The sequence below is a fragment of the Carlito syrichta genome, unplaced genomic scaffold (assembly GCF_000164805.1).
Source record: "Carlito syrichta isolate Samal-C Ts95f unplaced genomic scaffold, Tarsius_syrichta-2.0.1 Scaffold306685, whole genome shotgun sequence".
Lineage (NCBI taxonomy): Eukaryota > Metazoa > Chordata > Mammalia > Primates > Tarsiidae > Carlito > Carlito syrichta.
The window spans coordinates 358,270-376,181 of NW_007250781.1; the positions used below are offsets into that span (position 1 = coordinate 358,270).

Sequence of the window (17,912 nt, forward strand, 5' to 3'; positions counted from 1 at the left end):
CCCTCCCCTGCGTGCGCCTCAGCACACCTGCCGCTGGGCTGTCCTCATCACCATCCAGATTCCACAGCATGTGTTAGCTCTGGAATTATTGGAAATAAATAATGAAAGCAAAGGGAGCGCTTCCCCCATCCCTCTACCTACACATTTCAGATCCTTACAGAAGCCACAAATGTCTCAGGCTCAACATTCCAAGGTCAAGGTGCAGGGATGGAGGCTTGCTGATAAAACAAGTATACAGAGAAAATTCCAGGCAAAGCAATGGTGATATTCAGAGGAGGGTAAAATTAAAAGCTCTGTAATATTAAAGGCCCTGGTCAACTCATCACAGTGATCTGTCAATAAACATGTGAGCTAACTTCACAATGTGTATTTAAAAGTTCATTTTTTCAGCTCCTTCCAGCATTTCAATTTAGTGAGGTTTTCAGTTGCACTAAATAAATGAGAATGTAAATAATTAAAGGCAACACCATAAACTAGGTGAGCCCCAGGCCCAAGGAAAGAGCCTGACAACTATGAAACAGCCCTCCTCACCAGGAAAATTCTCCATCTCTCCCCCATCCACGTGAGGCCCAGAAAAACAACCCCACCCAGGGAAGGACACTTAGGATTAAAATAAAAGCAAGAATAAGTTTCTACCACAGGAATGGCAGACTAGGATGCTAAAATACCCGATATCTAACCTTCCACGTAAGAGCTCACACACCAGCAATCACCACACCAGGCAACAATAACCAGGATGTTCCCACCAGAATCGTGTTCTCCCACAAAACACAGCAGGAAAAACATCTCTGTCACCTGGTTCTGCTATGTTTCCACGTACTGTCCCCGGTGGGACTATGTACTTCAGAGCAAGAATGTAATGCACTTCTTCTCACTGTCAGGACGTAGCACAGGACTCACACTGCAGCTTAAAAGTGCAACAGGCATGCAGCCATGCAGCCACAGAAAACACACAGACACTGCAGAGCCCAGTTTTGAGAACAAGCAAAGATCTGGTTCCAGCAAAGCACTGGTGACCCTGTCTGCCCAGCCTTCACCAGCAGATGCTGCGTCACCAACATGGAGCTCTGGGACTCTTAGAAATAAAGGTCTACTCCTATCTAAAGTACAAAATCGCAAGCAACAACTGAGAATCCTTTCTCCACTCTGCATCCTTCAAGGCCAGCTAAAACTTCCAGTCCCCTGGGAGGCCCATCCAGCTCCACTGCGGCAGCAGTGGCATCAGCCTCCTCTGAATCCAGGACATTCATGGACAGCACAATCCTCCAGCCACAAGGTACTATTCCTAAACAAATGACACTCTCACAACCCTCTTGGGATGGGGCAGTGAACGGGACTCAGGGACCTTGAGTTTGACGAGGGGTGTGGACAGGTGAGAAGTAAGGAAGCAAGCAGATGATCGCAGATGGTGCCACATCTGTGAAGTAGGTCACTAGGGCAACGAGATGGAACAACCAGTGGGGCTTCTTGGGGACTGCAGGGGTCAGAGACTCTCCTCTGAGGAGACCCTGGAATTGAGACAAGAGCCCGAGGCAGGAAAGGGCTTGAACTCCTCTCAGTAGGGGGAGAAGGAACAAATAGGTGATGCATAGGGATGGAAGGACAGATGGCCACGGAGCCATGGACACCTGGCCACTCAGGGAGGAACTGGGGATTTCAGTTAAGGAAGGCACTGGAGGGTTCAAAGGAGGATCACCAATTGGAGGGCCTTGCAACCTTCCTGCGCTGTGCTATGCTGTGCATCACTTCTTTCACTGCTGCTGACCTTCCAGGTTTATGTTGCCCCCAATCTACCCCAGGCACACAGGCAGGGTGCTGGCACTTCCTTCTCTTCCTCACAGTGCCCAACACACCACTGTGCACCCAATGACACATGATGCTTATATAGACGCTCATAGGCGCCCACACACACAGGGATACACACACACATACACAGCCCCGCACACATATAATGTATACACATGCACACACACACTCTCTCTGTTCATTTGTGCAGATGGTTTAAAGAACTTATATTTTAAAACCACTTGCCAAAAGAACCATTTTTCTGCAATGTAATTGTAGCAGTTTTCATTACTAGTTGGAACTTAATGCGTTAAAAAATAAAACACTTAAGAATTAAAAGCTTAACTGGTAGAAATGCATGTTTATATATTGGTAAACAGAATCTGGCTGTGCTCTTCCTATCAACACAAAAGCAGGCAAATTAGCAATCCGCTCAAAGAGGGAGCCCCTTCCAATTGAGAAGGGGAGGCAGAGGGAAGCCTGAGGCAAAGGTCAGCACCAGCCTCACACAGACCCCTCCACACCTTCTCGCTGCCACCTGCTGAGGCTGGAGGACAGTGAACCATGCAGTTCTCCAGAGCCTAAGACTTCTCGGGGTCAGGAAACTGGTTCACATACCTGAAACTAACTTAGGATGATTGCCACCTTTGTAGAGCAAGCTTCCAAAAGTTTAGAAACAACTAGAAGTCTTTCTTATCCTAATAAGTTAACACAGCCCATTAGAAGTTAAAAATAATGCCTATTTGGTTTTGTTGGGGTTGGGGATGTCTTATATACACATAAGACATATGGTGTAATGCTTTGATATACATATACACAGCGATGTCTATCAGAAGCAATTACTACAGTCAAGCAAATTACACACTCATCATCCCACAGTTACCTTTCACTTGTGTGGGGGAGGACAACACCTACAATCTACTTTCCTAGCAAATTTGCCAGATACAATTCGACATTATTATGACAGTCTTCATGTTGAACACTAGGTCCCTGGACTTATTCATCTGAGATAACTGCATCTTTGTACCCTTTGACCTAAACAAGATGGTACCAGCTGAAAGAAAGCTGAAGACCCAAAAGGCAAAACGTATTACAATTTTCAGAAAAAATATTTGGAATGAAAAGAGCTAGACTAAAATTTTTATCTGAATAAGGTAAAGCAGAATAATACATCAAAAGGACAGAATAATGATCAAATAAAACCAGTCGGAGCAGCCAGAGTCAAGAGGAAAGCCAGAGAAAATGGAGTCCTGAAAACAAGGCCTAGGGGTTTCCAGGGCAAGTGGGCAATGGGGGCAAGAAAAGGGACCCAGTAAACACAGCCGTGAAATAAAGTAAGGTGAGGTCACGTGGCCCTCAGTGACAGCCTTAAAATTTAGGGCACACTGCGGGCACAGCGGGAAGGGAGAAGATGGAGGCATTGCTCAGATGGAGACATCTGAGTGCATTAGAAAGCCAAAGGAGTAAGATGGATGAGTGAGGGAGACCTGAGAGACCTGCGAGGTGCTGAGAAGGGGAAGGAGAGGATTCACAGGCATGCCATCCATCAGTCACACAGAGCCCCATGTGCAGGGGGCTCCACCCTTGGCTGAGTGCTCTGTTGTCACCATCTTGCAATTCTTCATAATTTTTGAACAAGGGGTTCCTCATTTTCATTTTGCCCTCAGCCTCTCAAATTATGAAGCTGGTCCTGGCCCAAGAGGAGAGGCTGGCCTCAGCCTGGGAAGGCAGCTCTACTACTGGGGGAGATAGGAGATGGAGAAGCAGCGTCAGTACACCTGCCGCTTCCTTCGCTGGTTGCCATGAACCAGCCAGAGGACAGGATTTACCTCCCTTGGAGAACGGTTAGAGCTTCACGTAGGGTGGAGACAGCTGATGATTCCACCTTAACCAAGGTTAGCATCACCTGTGATAAGACAAATCCACATCACGACCCTCCTGATATGCTGTACTAGGAAGGGTACAAGATCACGTCTGTGCTCTTTGCCAGTCCTATTGAAATACATAACCTCAGCATACTCACAGAAACTCAAAGTGAGAAACATTCTACAAAATAGCACACGCATACTCTTGAAAAGTGTCAAGGTCATGAAAGACAAAGAAAGGCTAAGGAACTGTCACAGACTGGAGGAGACAAAGGCAAAATAACAATGAAATGCAATGTACGGTCCTGTATTATCCTGGAACAGAAAAAGTACATTAAAAAAAGTAGTGAATTTCAAATAAGGTTTGAAATGTAGTAGCAGTATCATATCCATATTCATTTCAATGTCTTGATCACTGCACTGTGGTTATATACAACACTGAAATTAGAGGAAGCTGGTGAGGAGTACATGGAAACTCTGTTTTTTTCAACTTTTCTTTAAGTCCCTAATTATTTCACAATAAAAAGCTTGTTTTCATGTGGACTTTCATTTGTGATTCTGATTTAATTAGTAATTTCAGGCCCCTCAGTTTCCATCTTGAAGTCTAGCCTGCAGCATCAGACACAAACCACTTCACCATCAACACAAAGAGTCAGCAACAAAAAGGAAAGGCAGTGTTCCCCTCTAAAAGCTTGGCTCTGAACAGGTCATGCAGCTTCCAGTTCAGTCCTGCTGCTGTCGCCACTGTATCACTCCACTGCATCCTTTAGCAGGGGGATGAGGAAGAGAACAAGAATGTTCCCTTAGCTTTACTCCTCTGCTTGCCAGGCCCCACATGTCTCTACCAAGTAGGCGCATTAACTAAAGCCTTTAAAAGTGCTAAGCATCTCTGAGATTACACGGGTTGCAAGGTCTATCACACATTCCCTTTCTCTATCGTAATTGCTTTTTTTCTGAAAGCTTACCGAGTTGCTTTACAAAAATGAGGATTTATAAAGAACGTTGGGTGGCCCATCTACCCACACCTGGGACAAAACCCACTCCAGGTAACCTTTTGGAATCCGAGAACTGGCCTGTCTAGGGCCGCTGCTCTGCTGCCACCCAGGGGCAGGTGGGCATCATGACACCTGGCCCAGGGAACAGAAGCCCTGAGGAAGAAGCTGGCTCTGCAGAAAGGGATGTTGTCTCTGGAATCCAAAGGCAGGTGGAGGCAAAGGAGCAGAGCTGTCCCACCGGCCACAGGACTCAGGAGATGCATGCCTTCTTGGGATGGGAGGTGGCAAAATAAATATGAGGTTACAGCGATGAAGTGTTTTCTCTACCTCAGTCTCAGGCCTGCTCAGGGACTAAAAAGGTGTTCCAGGCACCCAAGAGACAGAGCCCAGCACCTGACTTCAGCTTACCTGCTTTGGGTCAGAGGTAGCAGCGCCGGGGGCTGGTGATTCCAGCTCTATGGTCACAGGCCCGTCGTTCTGAATGTGCACCTGCATGTAGGCCCCAAACTTGCCATCTGAAAGAGCAATCCAAACAGTTACAAGAGATGGAGACACCAGATTAACCCATGGAAAAGCACACCCAGATCAGTGTGATCAGAGACCTGGGGAATGGGGTTGACCCCAAGGATCAGGGGAGAGGCAGGATTAGACAGCACAGCTGCTGCTACAAGCCCAGCAGGCTTGATGAGAAAGGTCTGGTGACACCAAGCGTGGAAAGAGCATGGGTTACCAGGATTATAAAAGTTACTAGAGGCAAGGTAAACCCATGGCTACCCTGGAAGGCCATGCTTGCGCTGCATTCAGTATAGTCCTTCCTTCCTCCTCCATGGAGGGCGCTACTCTCAGGTGAGCCTCATGTCCAGGGGTCCCTCCACACCCAGGTGACCTCTTGAGCCTCTGCTGCCACCACCATGACCCACAATGTCCACCTCTGAGTCTCCCCCTTCCAGCAATCCTTACTCTCAGGGGGACTCGGCAAGATGGGCACACCAACTGTTGGTTTTCTTCAGTCCGTAGATGGTAGGATTGGAAATCATATTAGAAGCACCCAAGTGGCCAGGCAAGGTGGCTAAAGCCTATAATACCAGCACTTTGGGCGGCTGAGGTGAGCAGATTGCCTAAGTCCACAAGTTCAAGAAAAGCCTAGGCAACTTGGTGAGACCTCATCTCTACAATAAATAAAAAAAAATTAGCCAGGTGTGGTAGTGCACGCCTATAGTTCCAGCTACTTGTAAGGCTGAGGCTGAAGAATCGCCTGAGCCCAGCAGGTCGATGCTGGGGTAGCCGTGAGCGTGCCACTGCACTTCAGCCTGGGCAACAGAGTGAGACTCCAACTGAAAAAAAAAAAAAGAAGAAGCACCCAAGCTGTTGGTCATTTTTATAAGCAAGATTGATCTAGTTCCCACCAGGGAGACGAACGTGCTCAAGTCATGGTGACTTACAGTGACCTCCTAAGAGATTAAAGTGGCCATTCAAAGCAACAGAGCTTTTGTTTTATCCATGTCAAACTAGCTAAAGAGACATCAGCTGGGAAGGAAATCATGTGTTTAATTGCATGCTAAAATTACGGCTACAATTAGTAGAAATTTCAGCCGCTGCACTCCTCAGGGATGCGGAGGCAGGCTCAGGAGGAAAGGAATTATTTCCGACCTTGAATTTCTGTTGCCAGGATATTCGGCATATGCCGCACCTTGTTTATCATTCCAAGCAGCGAGAAATTTATTTTCTTTTCCTGTTTTTCTTCAGTTAAGAACAGAACTATTATGTGAATTTCCATTTGTACAGACAATAAATCCAAAGACATGTTTTAAGAGGTCTTAAAATGGTAACATTTTTTCCAGTGTAGATCAAAGGGTAAAGCCCCCAGAAAAATTATATCGGCCAGGGAAAAGATATACACTTTTAAAAATAAAAGACAAAAGCATATCCATAAAACTACATCTGGGCTCCTACAGTGATATAATCAAGTTGCTCTTAAATATTAAGTCCCAGGGTTCTTTCTACCCAGAACTGCAGGTTAAGTACATGTCAAACACGTTTCTACTGCATGTGTCAAGCCAGAAAGCTCTCAGTTGCAGCCTCATCAGCCGTGAACCAGCCTCTGGCAAAGCTGGCCCTGGCCTCTACCGGCTGCAAACCACAGGGCCTCACTGCAGACTCCTCACTTGTCTGGGAAGGCTGATGGTCATACCCTGTGGACAATACTCAGCTGACTTTTGCCACATACTAAGAAGGCCCATGCAGGCTTGCCATGCCCTGCTTTGTTGTAGGACAGTATCAGGACAGCTGTCCTGGGACCATTACAAGGGAACATGTGAGTTAGGACAGAGCTCGGCACAGTGAGTGTGCAGGAAATCCTAGTCACTGGGATTATTATCACAGTAGTGAAATTATTATTGTCCATGGTCATCTAAGGGCACCCAAAAAGCGTGCTATGGAAGAAAAGCAGGAAGAACCAGAGATGTGCACCATTGCTTCTTGGCCTGGACGGGGAGTATGCTCATGTTCTCTGCTCTCTGGAGCCGGCCCTGCACAGCCTTGACCACGCTGGGGCTCAGCCTACCTCTGGGGACCAGAATGGGACATGAGTACTGGACATGGCACCTTGTGCCAGTCCATCCAAGCACAGGCCTCAAGGGCAGCTCCTGCCACCAACAGGCATTCTCCCCGCTGGCTGCCTCTTTGTTCAACGGTCAACCTGTTCAGAATCTGAGAAGGGAAGAAGATGTTACCAATGGAAACCTCACCACAGGCTGAGAACATCAAGAGAACAAGCATGTGACTGGCACTGAGGGGCTCAGAATAAGTCCACTGGAGGAGTTTGATCTGAATGTGCAGGATTGTGTCACACACCAGAGCCAAGAGAAGTATGACCCTGATGGACCCCTGACATCTATGGCAGCTCTGTCCTCAAGTGCAGAGTGGCTTCTACAGATTGGAGTGCTCTTCAGTGTCCCCACTGCTCCAGGAGGCTGGGCTGACCCAGAGCACCACCGCCAGGACAGACTCCAATACAGCAACAGAATTCATCTCAAGGGGCCTGGAAAAGGTGAGGGCTCTGGGACCTCTGGCAGGGGCCAAGGGCTCTGGGAAGGACATTTCCTCCGTGACTTGGTGGGAAAAATGTCTGCTTGTCAGCAAATGGGCCCATCACCGGACCTGTCAGGCCTGGTCATTGAGTCCCTCAGAGTGGGAGGACCAGGCCTAGGTCACATCCATCATGCTCAGCTCTTCAGAGGGAACTAAAAGGGCAAACCCAGGAATTTGTAGCTTCTCCCCAGACTCCAGGCTCCCCTCAGCAGGTCCTCTGCCTGGCTCTGCAGCTGCCCAGGGATGGTGTCGACATTCAAGAGACGTGGGTGGGACTCTGGCAAGAAGCACTAGGGGACCAAAAATACCTAATCACAGGAAAGTGGGGGCACCTATCACTGATGGGGCCACCCTCAATCACAAACCAAAGAGCATCGGTGCTTCAGGGGGAAACAAACATTAGTATCGTAAATGCCGAGGACCAAAATTCACCTGTAGCTGGGAGGCTGAGCTCCTGGCTGAGCTTGCGTTTTAAGGTCATGGATTCAAGGCCAGTGCAGTAGCCCTTCCCACATAACCAGAGAGCCAAGGTGAGGCTTGCTCAACATCAGACTCTGCTCAGACACCTCTGGGCTCTGTGGAAGGCCTTGGCATCCTTCTGCCTGAACAGATAACTCCATTGCAAGGAGGCTGCCTGGTCTTCGGAGGCCCAAGGGAGCCTGTGTGGGGATGACACAGCATCTGAGGCCCTGAAAAACCTACATGGACATCTAGGTTACACATCTTGGACATGGCTGCTGATTGAGCCCAGACTTGACCCTATATGGACACCCTCCCGCTGAGAGTCACAGAATAAAAAGTCAGTGAGGTGTCTTCTGAGCTCATGAGATCATGGGACCCGATTTCAGACCTTAATCCCTTTGGTCTCGAAAGCCTTTGGACTGAATATGATATAAAGTTAATCCTAGCCTGTCATTTCTCCCAGGACTGTGATAATGGGAGGGGGTCCACATCCAAATGCAGGGCATCTCCATGCTGCTGGCATCCTATTACGAATTTCAGAGTATTTCATCACTGCAGTATATAACAGTGTCACTTGACCTCACTGCAGACCCTCTGGATATGCTGGGTTGAGCAGTGTGGCTAGACACAGTTGGGAACAAGTCCTCACCTTGGGAGCAGAGTGGCTTCACAGCAGGGTTCTGACCCACTTCAGAGTCTCTGGGGACAAAAGACATACAGCAGGAGCAGCCAAGGAGAGGCTCAAAGATGAACTCGAGGGCATGGGCTGAGCTGCTGACACTTCCCTGAGCAGGGGCACAACAGCCAGCTTGAGCCTCTGCCCAGAAGCACCCTCCAGCACCCACCCAGGGAGCCACAGACCTTGGAGAGGCATGCCCCTTTCTCTCTCTGTCATGCACGCTCTCTTCCTCTCTCTGTCTCTACACATAGACACACACACACACACACACACACACACACACACACACACACACATATGTATGTAGGGTTGTTCTTGTCATTACTGGTGAGAAGACAGAGTGATCCTTAAAAGTTCTCCCACTGTAAAAGTATGCTATTCCTTTGGGATAAGCGCCTGTTAGGGAGGTGGCTCGCTCAGCTGCTGTGTGGCAGAAGACCCGTCAGGAGAATGTCACAATAATTCAGATGGAGGACAGGGATGGCCCAGACCAGGGTGGGCACAGCAGAAGCAAAGTTTTGTTCTCAGATTCAATGTGCATGTCCATGTTGAGGCTGGTCGGAGCTGCCAGTGGACCAGACGTGGGGAGGAAGAGCCACACCCAACTCTAAGGCTTCAGCCCTTAAGTGCATTTATTAGAAAATAAGACTAAAACTAAATGAAGTAAGTAACCAGGAAAAGAAACCACACACACACAAAAGTGAAGAAGATGAAACAAAAAGAGCAAAGAAGATTAAAGCAAAACAGTGAAATAACAAAAAATAAATAAATTAAAAACTTTGAGGAAATAAAGGGGGAAATACAAGTAAAACACATGAGAAAGGAGATGTGACTCTAGACATACAGATCTTTCTATGTCACAAAAAAATCTATAAAAATGTCTTCCAATAAGTCTGAAAATCTAACTGGGAAGGAGACTGTGGGTGATGTTGACCGTCCCAAGGGACTCGAGGGGTGCTGGGCAACTGACCAGAGCAATAGCCAAGAAAGTCTAGCCCAAAGAGCTTCACTAATACATTCTAGCAAAACAAATAATTCCAATGTTATTTAAATTGGTCCAGACTATAGAAAAAGATTAAAAGCTTTCCAATTTATTCTGCAAGACCAGTATTACCCTAATACTAAAATTGGACATGAATATTTTAAAAAGCAAAGACTAATTTCTCCTCTGAATACAGATGCAGAAATTCTACATGAACACAAGGAAACTCTTGCAGGCATACACGAGAACACTGCAGTGGCCAGTGAAGGCTTAATCAGCATGGCTCAGGATTAGAAAATGCATTCACTAGGTTAACACTTAGAGAAAAAAACATTGGAAGTAATCAACTTGCCTTCCTGTTTAAAAATGAAACTGGGCCGAGCTCGGTGGCTCAGCCTGTAACCCCAGCACTTTGGAAGGCCGAGGCGAATGGACTGCCTGAGCCCAGGGGTTTGAGGCCAGCCTGGGCAACTTAGCAAGACCTCATCTCCACAATAAATAAAAAACTAGTCAGGTGTGGTAAGGCACGCCTGTAGTTCTGGCTACTTGGAAGGCCGAGGTGGATGGATCGCTGGAGCCCAGCAGTTTGACACTGAAGTGGCTGTGTGTGCACCAAGGCACTCCAGCCTGGGCAACAGAATGAGACTCCAACTCAAAAAAAAAAAAAAAAAAAGAAACTCTTGACTGGGCACAGTGGCTCACGCCTATAATCCTAGCACTTTGGGAGGCCAAGGCAGGAAGATCACTTGAGCCCAGGAGTTCAAGACCAGTCTAGGCAACATAGCGAGACCTCGTCTCTACAAGAAATTTAAAAATTAGCCAGGTGTGGTGGTACATGCCTGTAGTTCCAGCTACTCAGGAAGGAGTTCAAGACTGCAGTGAGCCATGGCCACACCACTACACTCTAGTCTGGGCTACAAAGTGAGACCCTGACTCAAAAACTAAGTTAATTAAATAAAAATAAAACTCTCACTTGGCTAGCAAGGGAAGCTTGCTTCTTTAACTTTAAGAGACCTCTGTTTCCTGCAGTCAGGTCACTGAGGCACCTTGAACAATATTCCTCACCTCCCCAGCAGTCAAGCAATACATTTTAAAAGATGGGTTGATTCAGTAAGTACCTCAGTAATAACTGTTGTAGGCAAAGGTGATGAATGAAGGCCAGAATTCGTGGGTTAGCATACATTGAGTAGCAGGATATTTGCATAGTCCAAAGTTACTTGTACACAAAACATCTACCAATTATAGTAACTCAACAGAGAGAGACCTGGCAAATACTAAGGCATAACTGACATCACGTAGCCCCTAACATGATGCACTGAGAAGGGCACATGGTCACTGCTATAGTATTCCTGACATGACTCAGAAACAGAAACCCACACACCGCATGTTCTCATTCATACACCTGAGCTAAATGGCCACAAAGATGGAAATAATAGACACGAGGGATACCAGTAAAGGGGTAGATAGGGAGGGGGATTAGGATTCAGAAATTACCTAAGGGGCACAATGTTCACTCTCTAGGGAATGGGCCACCTGAGACCCAACCCCCACCACGGTGCTATACGTCCATGTAACAAACATGCATGTGTACCCTCAAATCTAAAATGAAAATGGAAAAAATGCACAACCTCCATCTAATCATGCGAAGACATCAAGAAGACGCACACTGAGGCCATTCTATACACTAACTGACAAAATAAGTAACTCTTCACAAGTGACAAGGCAAGGGAAGACTGAGGAACTGTCACATATCGGAAGAGGCTAAGGAGATGCAATTACTAACGCAATGGGATTCTGGACTGGATCTTGGACCAGAAAAAGGACACTAGTGGGAAAACTGGCAACATTCAAAGATGGTCTGCACTTTAGTCAGAAGTATGTCATCCCTGTTGGCTTCCTGGTTTTGGGAACTGTATTACATAAGATGTTATCAACAGAAGTTGGATGAGGTTCACTATTTGTATAATTTTCCTGTTTAAGTTAGTTCAAAATGAAAAGTTAATAGCTGGGCATGGTAGTGCATGCCCATAGTCCCAGCTACTTGGGAGGCTGAGTTAGGAGGACTGCTTGAGCCCCCGGGGTTCGAGGCTGTGGTGTGCTATAATCACACCTGCAAATATACACTGCAAACCAGTCTGGGCGATATATGAAAACCCCGAGACTCCATCTCTTTAAAAAAAAAAAAAAAAAAGTCAGCCTAAGAAAGCTGCAGAGGGCAGGACTGGCAATAGTGAGATTCTGCTGGGGGATGGGGGGGACACCTCATCAACAAGGGTACCTGCATAATGAACATTTGTATATTTAACCCTGAATTGTACCCCACATCTTTAAAATTTAAAATAAAAAAAAAAGAAAGCTGAAGAACTTAAGTAATTACTTTAAAAAGAATCAAAGACAAGTATTCTACTCAACATTTTAGTTGGTTCAGTTGACAGGTTTTTTTGCCTAAGCCCCTAGAAGGCTGGCATTACCACCAGCTGAGATGGGGAGGCCCACAGCAGTATGGTTCATGTCAGGAAGATTGTGAGCTCAGTGCTACATGCATTAAGTATCGGGGGGCCTCTTAGACACCCAAGTGGGCATATGTAAGGAGGCGGCCAGACAGATGGGCTTAGAGTCTGGGGGTAAAGAGGCCCAGCCTAGAAAGAGGAGTCTGGGAGTCATCAGTGCATAGATGGTTGTTAAAGAGCCTGGACAAGATCCCCAAGAATTGAGTGTAGATGAGAAAGGGTCATGGAAGCGAGCCCTCCACTGTGAAGAGTAAGAAAGGAGAAAGGTGTGGCCACAGTGATAGCAAGGGAGCAGCCAGGGAAATGATGGAAGGCAGGAGGATGTGGAGCCAGGGAAGGAGCCTCTCCAGGAGGAGAGGAAGCGAGCCAATCCCACCAGTGGGACCCCTGAAGAGCTGGCTCAGCGAAGGGAAGAAGGGGAGCCTGGCAAGGGCAGCTGTGGTGGAGGGTGGGGCAGCAGCTGACCGAGTGGATGTGCGAGGGAATGAGAGGAGGGGAATCAGAGACACAGGCAGTTCCTTCAGGAAGTAGCAGGAAAGGAGCTGGGAGGAAAGGTGGGGCCAGGTGCTTCTCTGGAAGGAAGAACAGCTCACTTGCAAACAGGAGGGAAGGACCCAGGGCAGGAGAGGCACAACTGACCAGAGGAGGGGAAGATTGCAGGGGAAAGGAGGACTATAGAGGAGAGGAGGACTGGTGAGGAGGGGAGGGCTGAGGAAGAAGAGAGGGTTGCAGAGAAGGAAAGAACTATGCAAAAGGGGAGGATTGCAGGGAAGGGAAGGACTGTCATGGAGGGGAAGACTGTCGGGGGAGGACTGCCATAGATCAGAGGACTGCAGAGGAGAGGAGGACTACAGGGGAGGGGAAGATTGAGGGGGAGTAGAAGACTTACACAGAGGGGAGGACTGCGGGGGAGGAAGAACTGCCATGGAGAGGAGGACTGTAGGGGAAGAGAGGACTGCCATGGAAGGGAGGACTGCAAGAGAGGGAAGGACTCTGGAGGAGGGGAGGACAGTAGGGGAAGGGAGGACTGCCATGGATAGGAGGACTGTGGAGTAGGGGGGAAGATTGTGGGGGAGGGGAAGACTACCACAAGGGGAGGACTGCGGAGAAAGAAGAACTGCCGTGGAAGGGAGGACAGTAGGGGAGGGGAGGACTGCCATGGATGGGAGGTCTGTGGAGGAGGGGAGAACTGTCGGGGAGGAGAACACTGTGGGGGACAGGAAGACTGCTGGGAAGGGAAGGACTGCTGCCCAGGAGAGGACTGTGGGGGAGGAGAGAGCTGGGGGGGGGGGGGGGGGGGGGGGGGGGGGGGACTGCGGAGGAAGGGAGGACTGCAGGAAGGGTCCCAGCTTTGCTATGCAGCACAGGGGTCAGCTGTATGACAGGAAGGAGAGCTGGTTCCTGGGCAGATGCTGCCAGGTAGAGTGGGGGAACATCTGGAAGTTCTCTGCCAAGTGCTTCAAGTTTCTCAGGGAAATAAGAAAGGTCAGTAGCTGGTGGAGGCGGGCAGAGGGAAGGACTGTGGGGAAGGAGGAGGGGCAGGGGATGAGGAGGTGTGGAGGCTGGAGTGGAGAGAACAGGCACCTAGAATAGCAGCATGAATGAACAGGTTAGTGCATCACAGTCACTGGGCAGTACTAGGGACTCTTGCAGGTCAAGGTCATGAGCATGAGAGCAGTCAGCGCCATGGCATGCTTTCTCCAGCCATATTAGCTGCAAATGCAGATGCAGAGCAGGGAAGAGGCTGGCATTAATCGGGGATGGAGCTTTGCCAAGCAGAGTCAACTAACCTTGACTTTTGTGAGGGAATATGCTAAATGACCACGGGATTTATGAATCTGTAAATATAAGAAGCTCCAAATAAAAACAACACAGATTACTTTTTGGAAATACACAAGCTGACTTAAAAATTCTTATAGAAACATGAACAATTAAGAATGGCCAGGGAAAAATAATAAATAAATAATAGGTAGGAGCTGGGAACGGTGACTCACACCTGTAGTCCCAGCACTTTGGGCGGCAGAGGTGAGAGAATTACCTGAGCCAAGGGGTTCGAAACCAGCCTGATAACTTGGCAAGACCCAGTCTCTACAATCAATAAGAAAATCAGCCAGACATGGTAGCACAAGCCTATAATCCCAGCTACTCAGAAGGCTGAGGCGGAAGGATAGCCTGAGCCCAACAGGTTGAGGTTGCAATAGCTGTAACCATGCCACTGCACTCCAGTCTGGGTGAATGAGTGAGACTCCGACTCAAAAAACTAAAATAAATAAAAGCTAGGAAAACCCTAAAGAGCCAAGCGGGAGAAACTTGCCCTACTGTTATAAAAGCATAGTAAAAATCCTGAGTGACTAGAACAGTATGTCATTAGCATATAAATAGACAAGGCAGAAGAGAATATAAACGAAATGCAAAGGCTACATATAGAAATTTAATATTAGATAAAGCTAGAATTTCAATTTAGTGAGGGTAAGGGTGGTATTTTAAATAAGTAGTATGGAGAAGTCATTTAATAAACACTTGAAGATAAAAAAGATAAATTTTAAATCTGTGCTTTACATATATACAGATCAAAGATTTAAAAGTAAAAAACAAAAGCATAAAAGCACTAGGGGAAAAAAACAGCCATGCTTCTTTGTAACCTTGGAGAAAGAAATGTCATAGGAATCACAGATTCAGAAGACATTTCAAAAACGAAATAATCAACTGCTTAAGGATCCAAAATGTCTATCCAGCAAACAATTCTTAGGCAAGGTCAAAGGGCAAATGACCAAAAAAAAAAAACGTCACTCATAGTATATATAAAAAGCTCACGGAAATAAAGAACCTGACAAATAATTCAGTAAAAAAATGGACAAAGCACATGAACAGCTCAGAGACAAGGAAATGCAAACCAGTCAAACATCTGAAAAATGCTCAACCACAATCTGCATATCAAAACTATAGTGAGATCTCTATCAGATGGGCAAAATTCTAGAGGTTCAAAGAACACTCTGTAAGCAAAGCTACAAGGAACCTGGCAGTGACAATGCAGAAGGGCACGATGCCTACAGATAACATATGGCACTCACAATCCCACTACTGAAAATCCATCCCACAGGCATCGCTGCCCTCATGGGAAACATCATTGCATCACCATTGTTTTGAAGAGACAAAAGACAGAAGCAACCCCAGTCTAACAATACAAGACGTTATTAAACAAGCCAGGCTATGTTCCTGCCAGAGAACACTATATAGCTGTTTTTAAAAAGAGAAAGAGCTGTAGTAGGCCAGGCACGATGGTTCACCCCTATAATCTCAGCACTTTGGGAGGTTGAGGTGGGAGGACTGCATGAAGCCAGGCATTCAAGACTAGCCTAGGCAACATAGCAAGGCCTCATCTCTACAAAAAATAAGAAAATTAGCCGGGCATAGTGGTGCATGCATGTAGTCCTAGCTACTTAGGAGGCTGAGGCAGGATGATCACTTGAGACCAGGTGAGCCACCTGAGGACATGGTGAGCCATAATTGTGCCACTGTACTCCAGGGCAACACAGCAAGACCCTATCTCTCAAAAAAAAAAAAAAAAAAGAGGGAGAGAGATGTGAGGAAGTCACTATGAACTGGTATGGAAAGAATGCCTAGGAAACACTGAAATTTTTTTAAAAAGCAAGATACAACACAGCATGTCACATGCTACCTTTGTAAAAAAGGCAAATATTTTTAAAAATTTATATTTGTTCATATTTGCATACGGATAGACTGAGAGAAAAAAACGAATAAAAGCAATTACCTCTAGGAAGCAAGAGAAACAGGCTGGACAGGGACAAACATAAGCGCAAAACTTCCCAACAGAGAGTTTGTCATATCATATTGATGTCTAAACTACCTGATCAGACTATCTATTCAATGTTAATCAGAAGAACAAAACTGGAGACTCACGCCTCTCAATTTCAAAACTTACTACAAAGTTTCAAAATAGTGTGGTTAGGATGGCACTGGCCTAAGTATAGACATATAGAACAATGAAACAGGACTGAGAGTTCAGAATCCACTATGGTCGCTTGATTTTCAGGAAGGGTGCAAAGGCCAGGCAGTGGGTGAAAGAAGAGACCTTTCACCAAATGGTGATGAGATAACTGGATATTCTCAAGCAAAAGAATGAAGCCCCTTGCCTCACATCACATATAAAAATTAGCTCAAAAGGAACTGAGACCTTAACAGAAGAGTCAAAAGTATAAAACACAGAAAAAAACACAGGGTTATTCTTCAAGACATGGAAATTGACAAGGGTTTCTTAGACATAACACAAAAACACAAGCAAAGTTAAAAAAAAAAAAAAAAGATAAAGGACTTTATAAAGAAAATCCACTTGAGCTGAGCCCAGGAGGACGAGGCTATGGTGAGCCACAATGGGGCCATTGCACTCCAGCCTGGGTGACAGAGTCAGACCCTGACTCAAAAACAAAAAAAATATGTCAGGCGCAGTGACTCAGGCCTATAATTCCAGCACTTTCGAAGGCCAAGGCGAGAGGATGGCCTGAGTCCAGGGGTTCAAGACCAGCCTGACAACTTCGTAAGATCTCATCTCTACAACAAATTTTTTAAAAATTGGCTGGGCTTGGTGGCTCACGCCTGTGGTTCGAACTACTTAGAAGGCTGAGGCAGAAGGATTGCCTGAGCCCAGTAGGCCAAAGCTGCAGTGGCCATGAATACGCCACTGTACTCCAGCCTGGGCAACAGACTCCAACTATAAATGAATGAATGGATAAATAAACAAATTTTTAAAAATAACCTTCTACACGAGAGCATCAGCCCATATCCGCCAGTCACCAATAATAAAGACACAATCCTATGTTATAATTTCCTAAATTTACATGAAAAACAATGCTGCTGGCATCAGAGTCTTTGCCAAAATACATAAAACAGGTTTCCACAGAAAGTTCACTCCTGCTGCTAAAATGATATAAGTAGTAAAAAGAGTAGAAAATTAAATAAATCCACAAAAATTAAGTACTAAGCATGCAGCAAAAGCTAGCTATGGACTTCCGAATGCTGGCACCTTCTCCCTGCACACAAGGAGTAGGAGGCCTGGGCGTAATGGACACCCCATGGACTGCACAGAGCTGGGGCTGTTGTAAACCGCTGCACTTCTAAGAATTGGTCCACATGTCTCACTCATTGGACCCAAAACAGCTCACCCAAAACAGCTCAGACCCCACAGAGAATATACAGGCAGCGCTTGTGAATATCGTAGCAGCTTCTGATTTGCTAAATATGCTAATAGGTAAATGATTTCCGGGCCCCTGACAAATGCCTCCAAGTTGGAAACAGAATGAGACTTCGACTCAAAAAAAAAAGTCATGCATGTTCAACTCTCAACTCAGAGAGCGTTTAATGCCTCCTGCCCAATGAAGGCTGGATACCCCTGGAAGGCCAAAGAGGCCACATGTGACCAAGTTTCCTGGGCCCACTCTGTCAGACTAGAAGCCCGTAAAGTCCCCCAACCTCAGGCTCATGCTCAATAGAGGGGGAAAATAACAAAATTGTGCACCAGGGGTTTTC

General features: G+C 46.7%; 1 protein-coding gene across 1 annotated transcript in view; it reads right to left on the bottom strand.

The window, feature by feature from the left end:
- DTD1 (D-tyrosyl-tRNA deacylase 1) overlaps positions 1-17,912 on the bottom strand; it is a 132,570-nt gene that overhangs the window by 99,683 nt on the left and 14,975 nt on the right. The window contains exon 3 of the mRNA XM_021715113.1: positions 5,054-5,160. Within this exon, the coding sequence (XP_021570788.1) occupies positions 5,054-5,160 (107 nt within the window). The remainder of the gene's footprint in view (positions 1-5,053; positions 5,161-17,912) is intronic.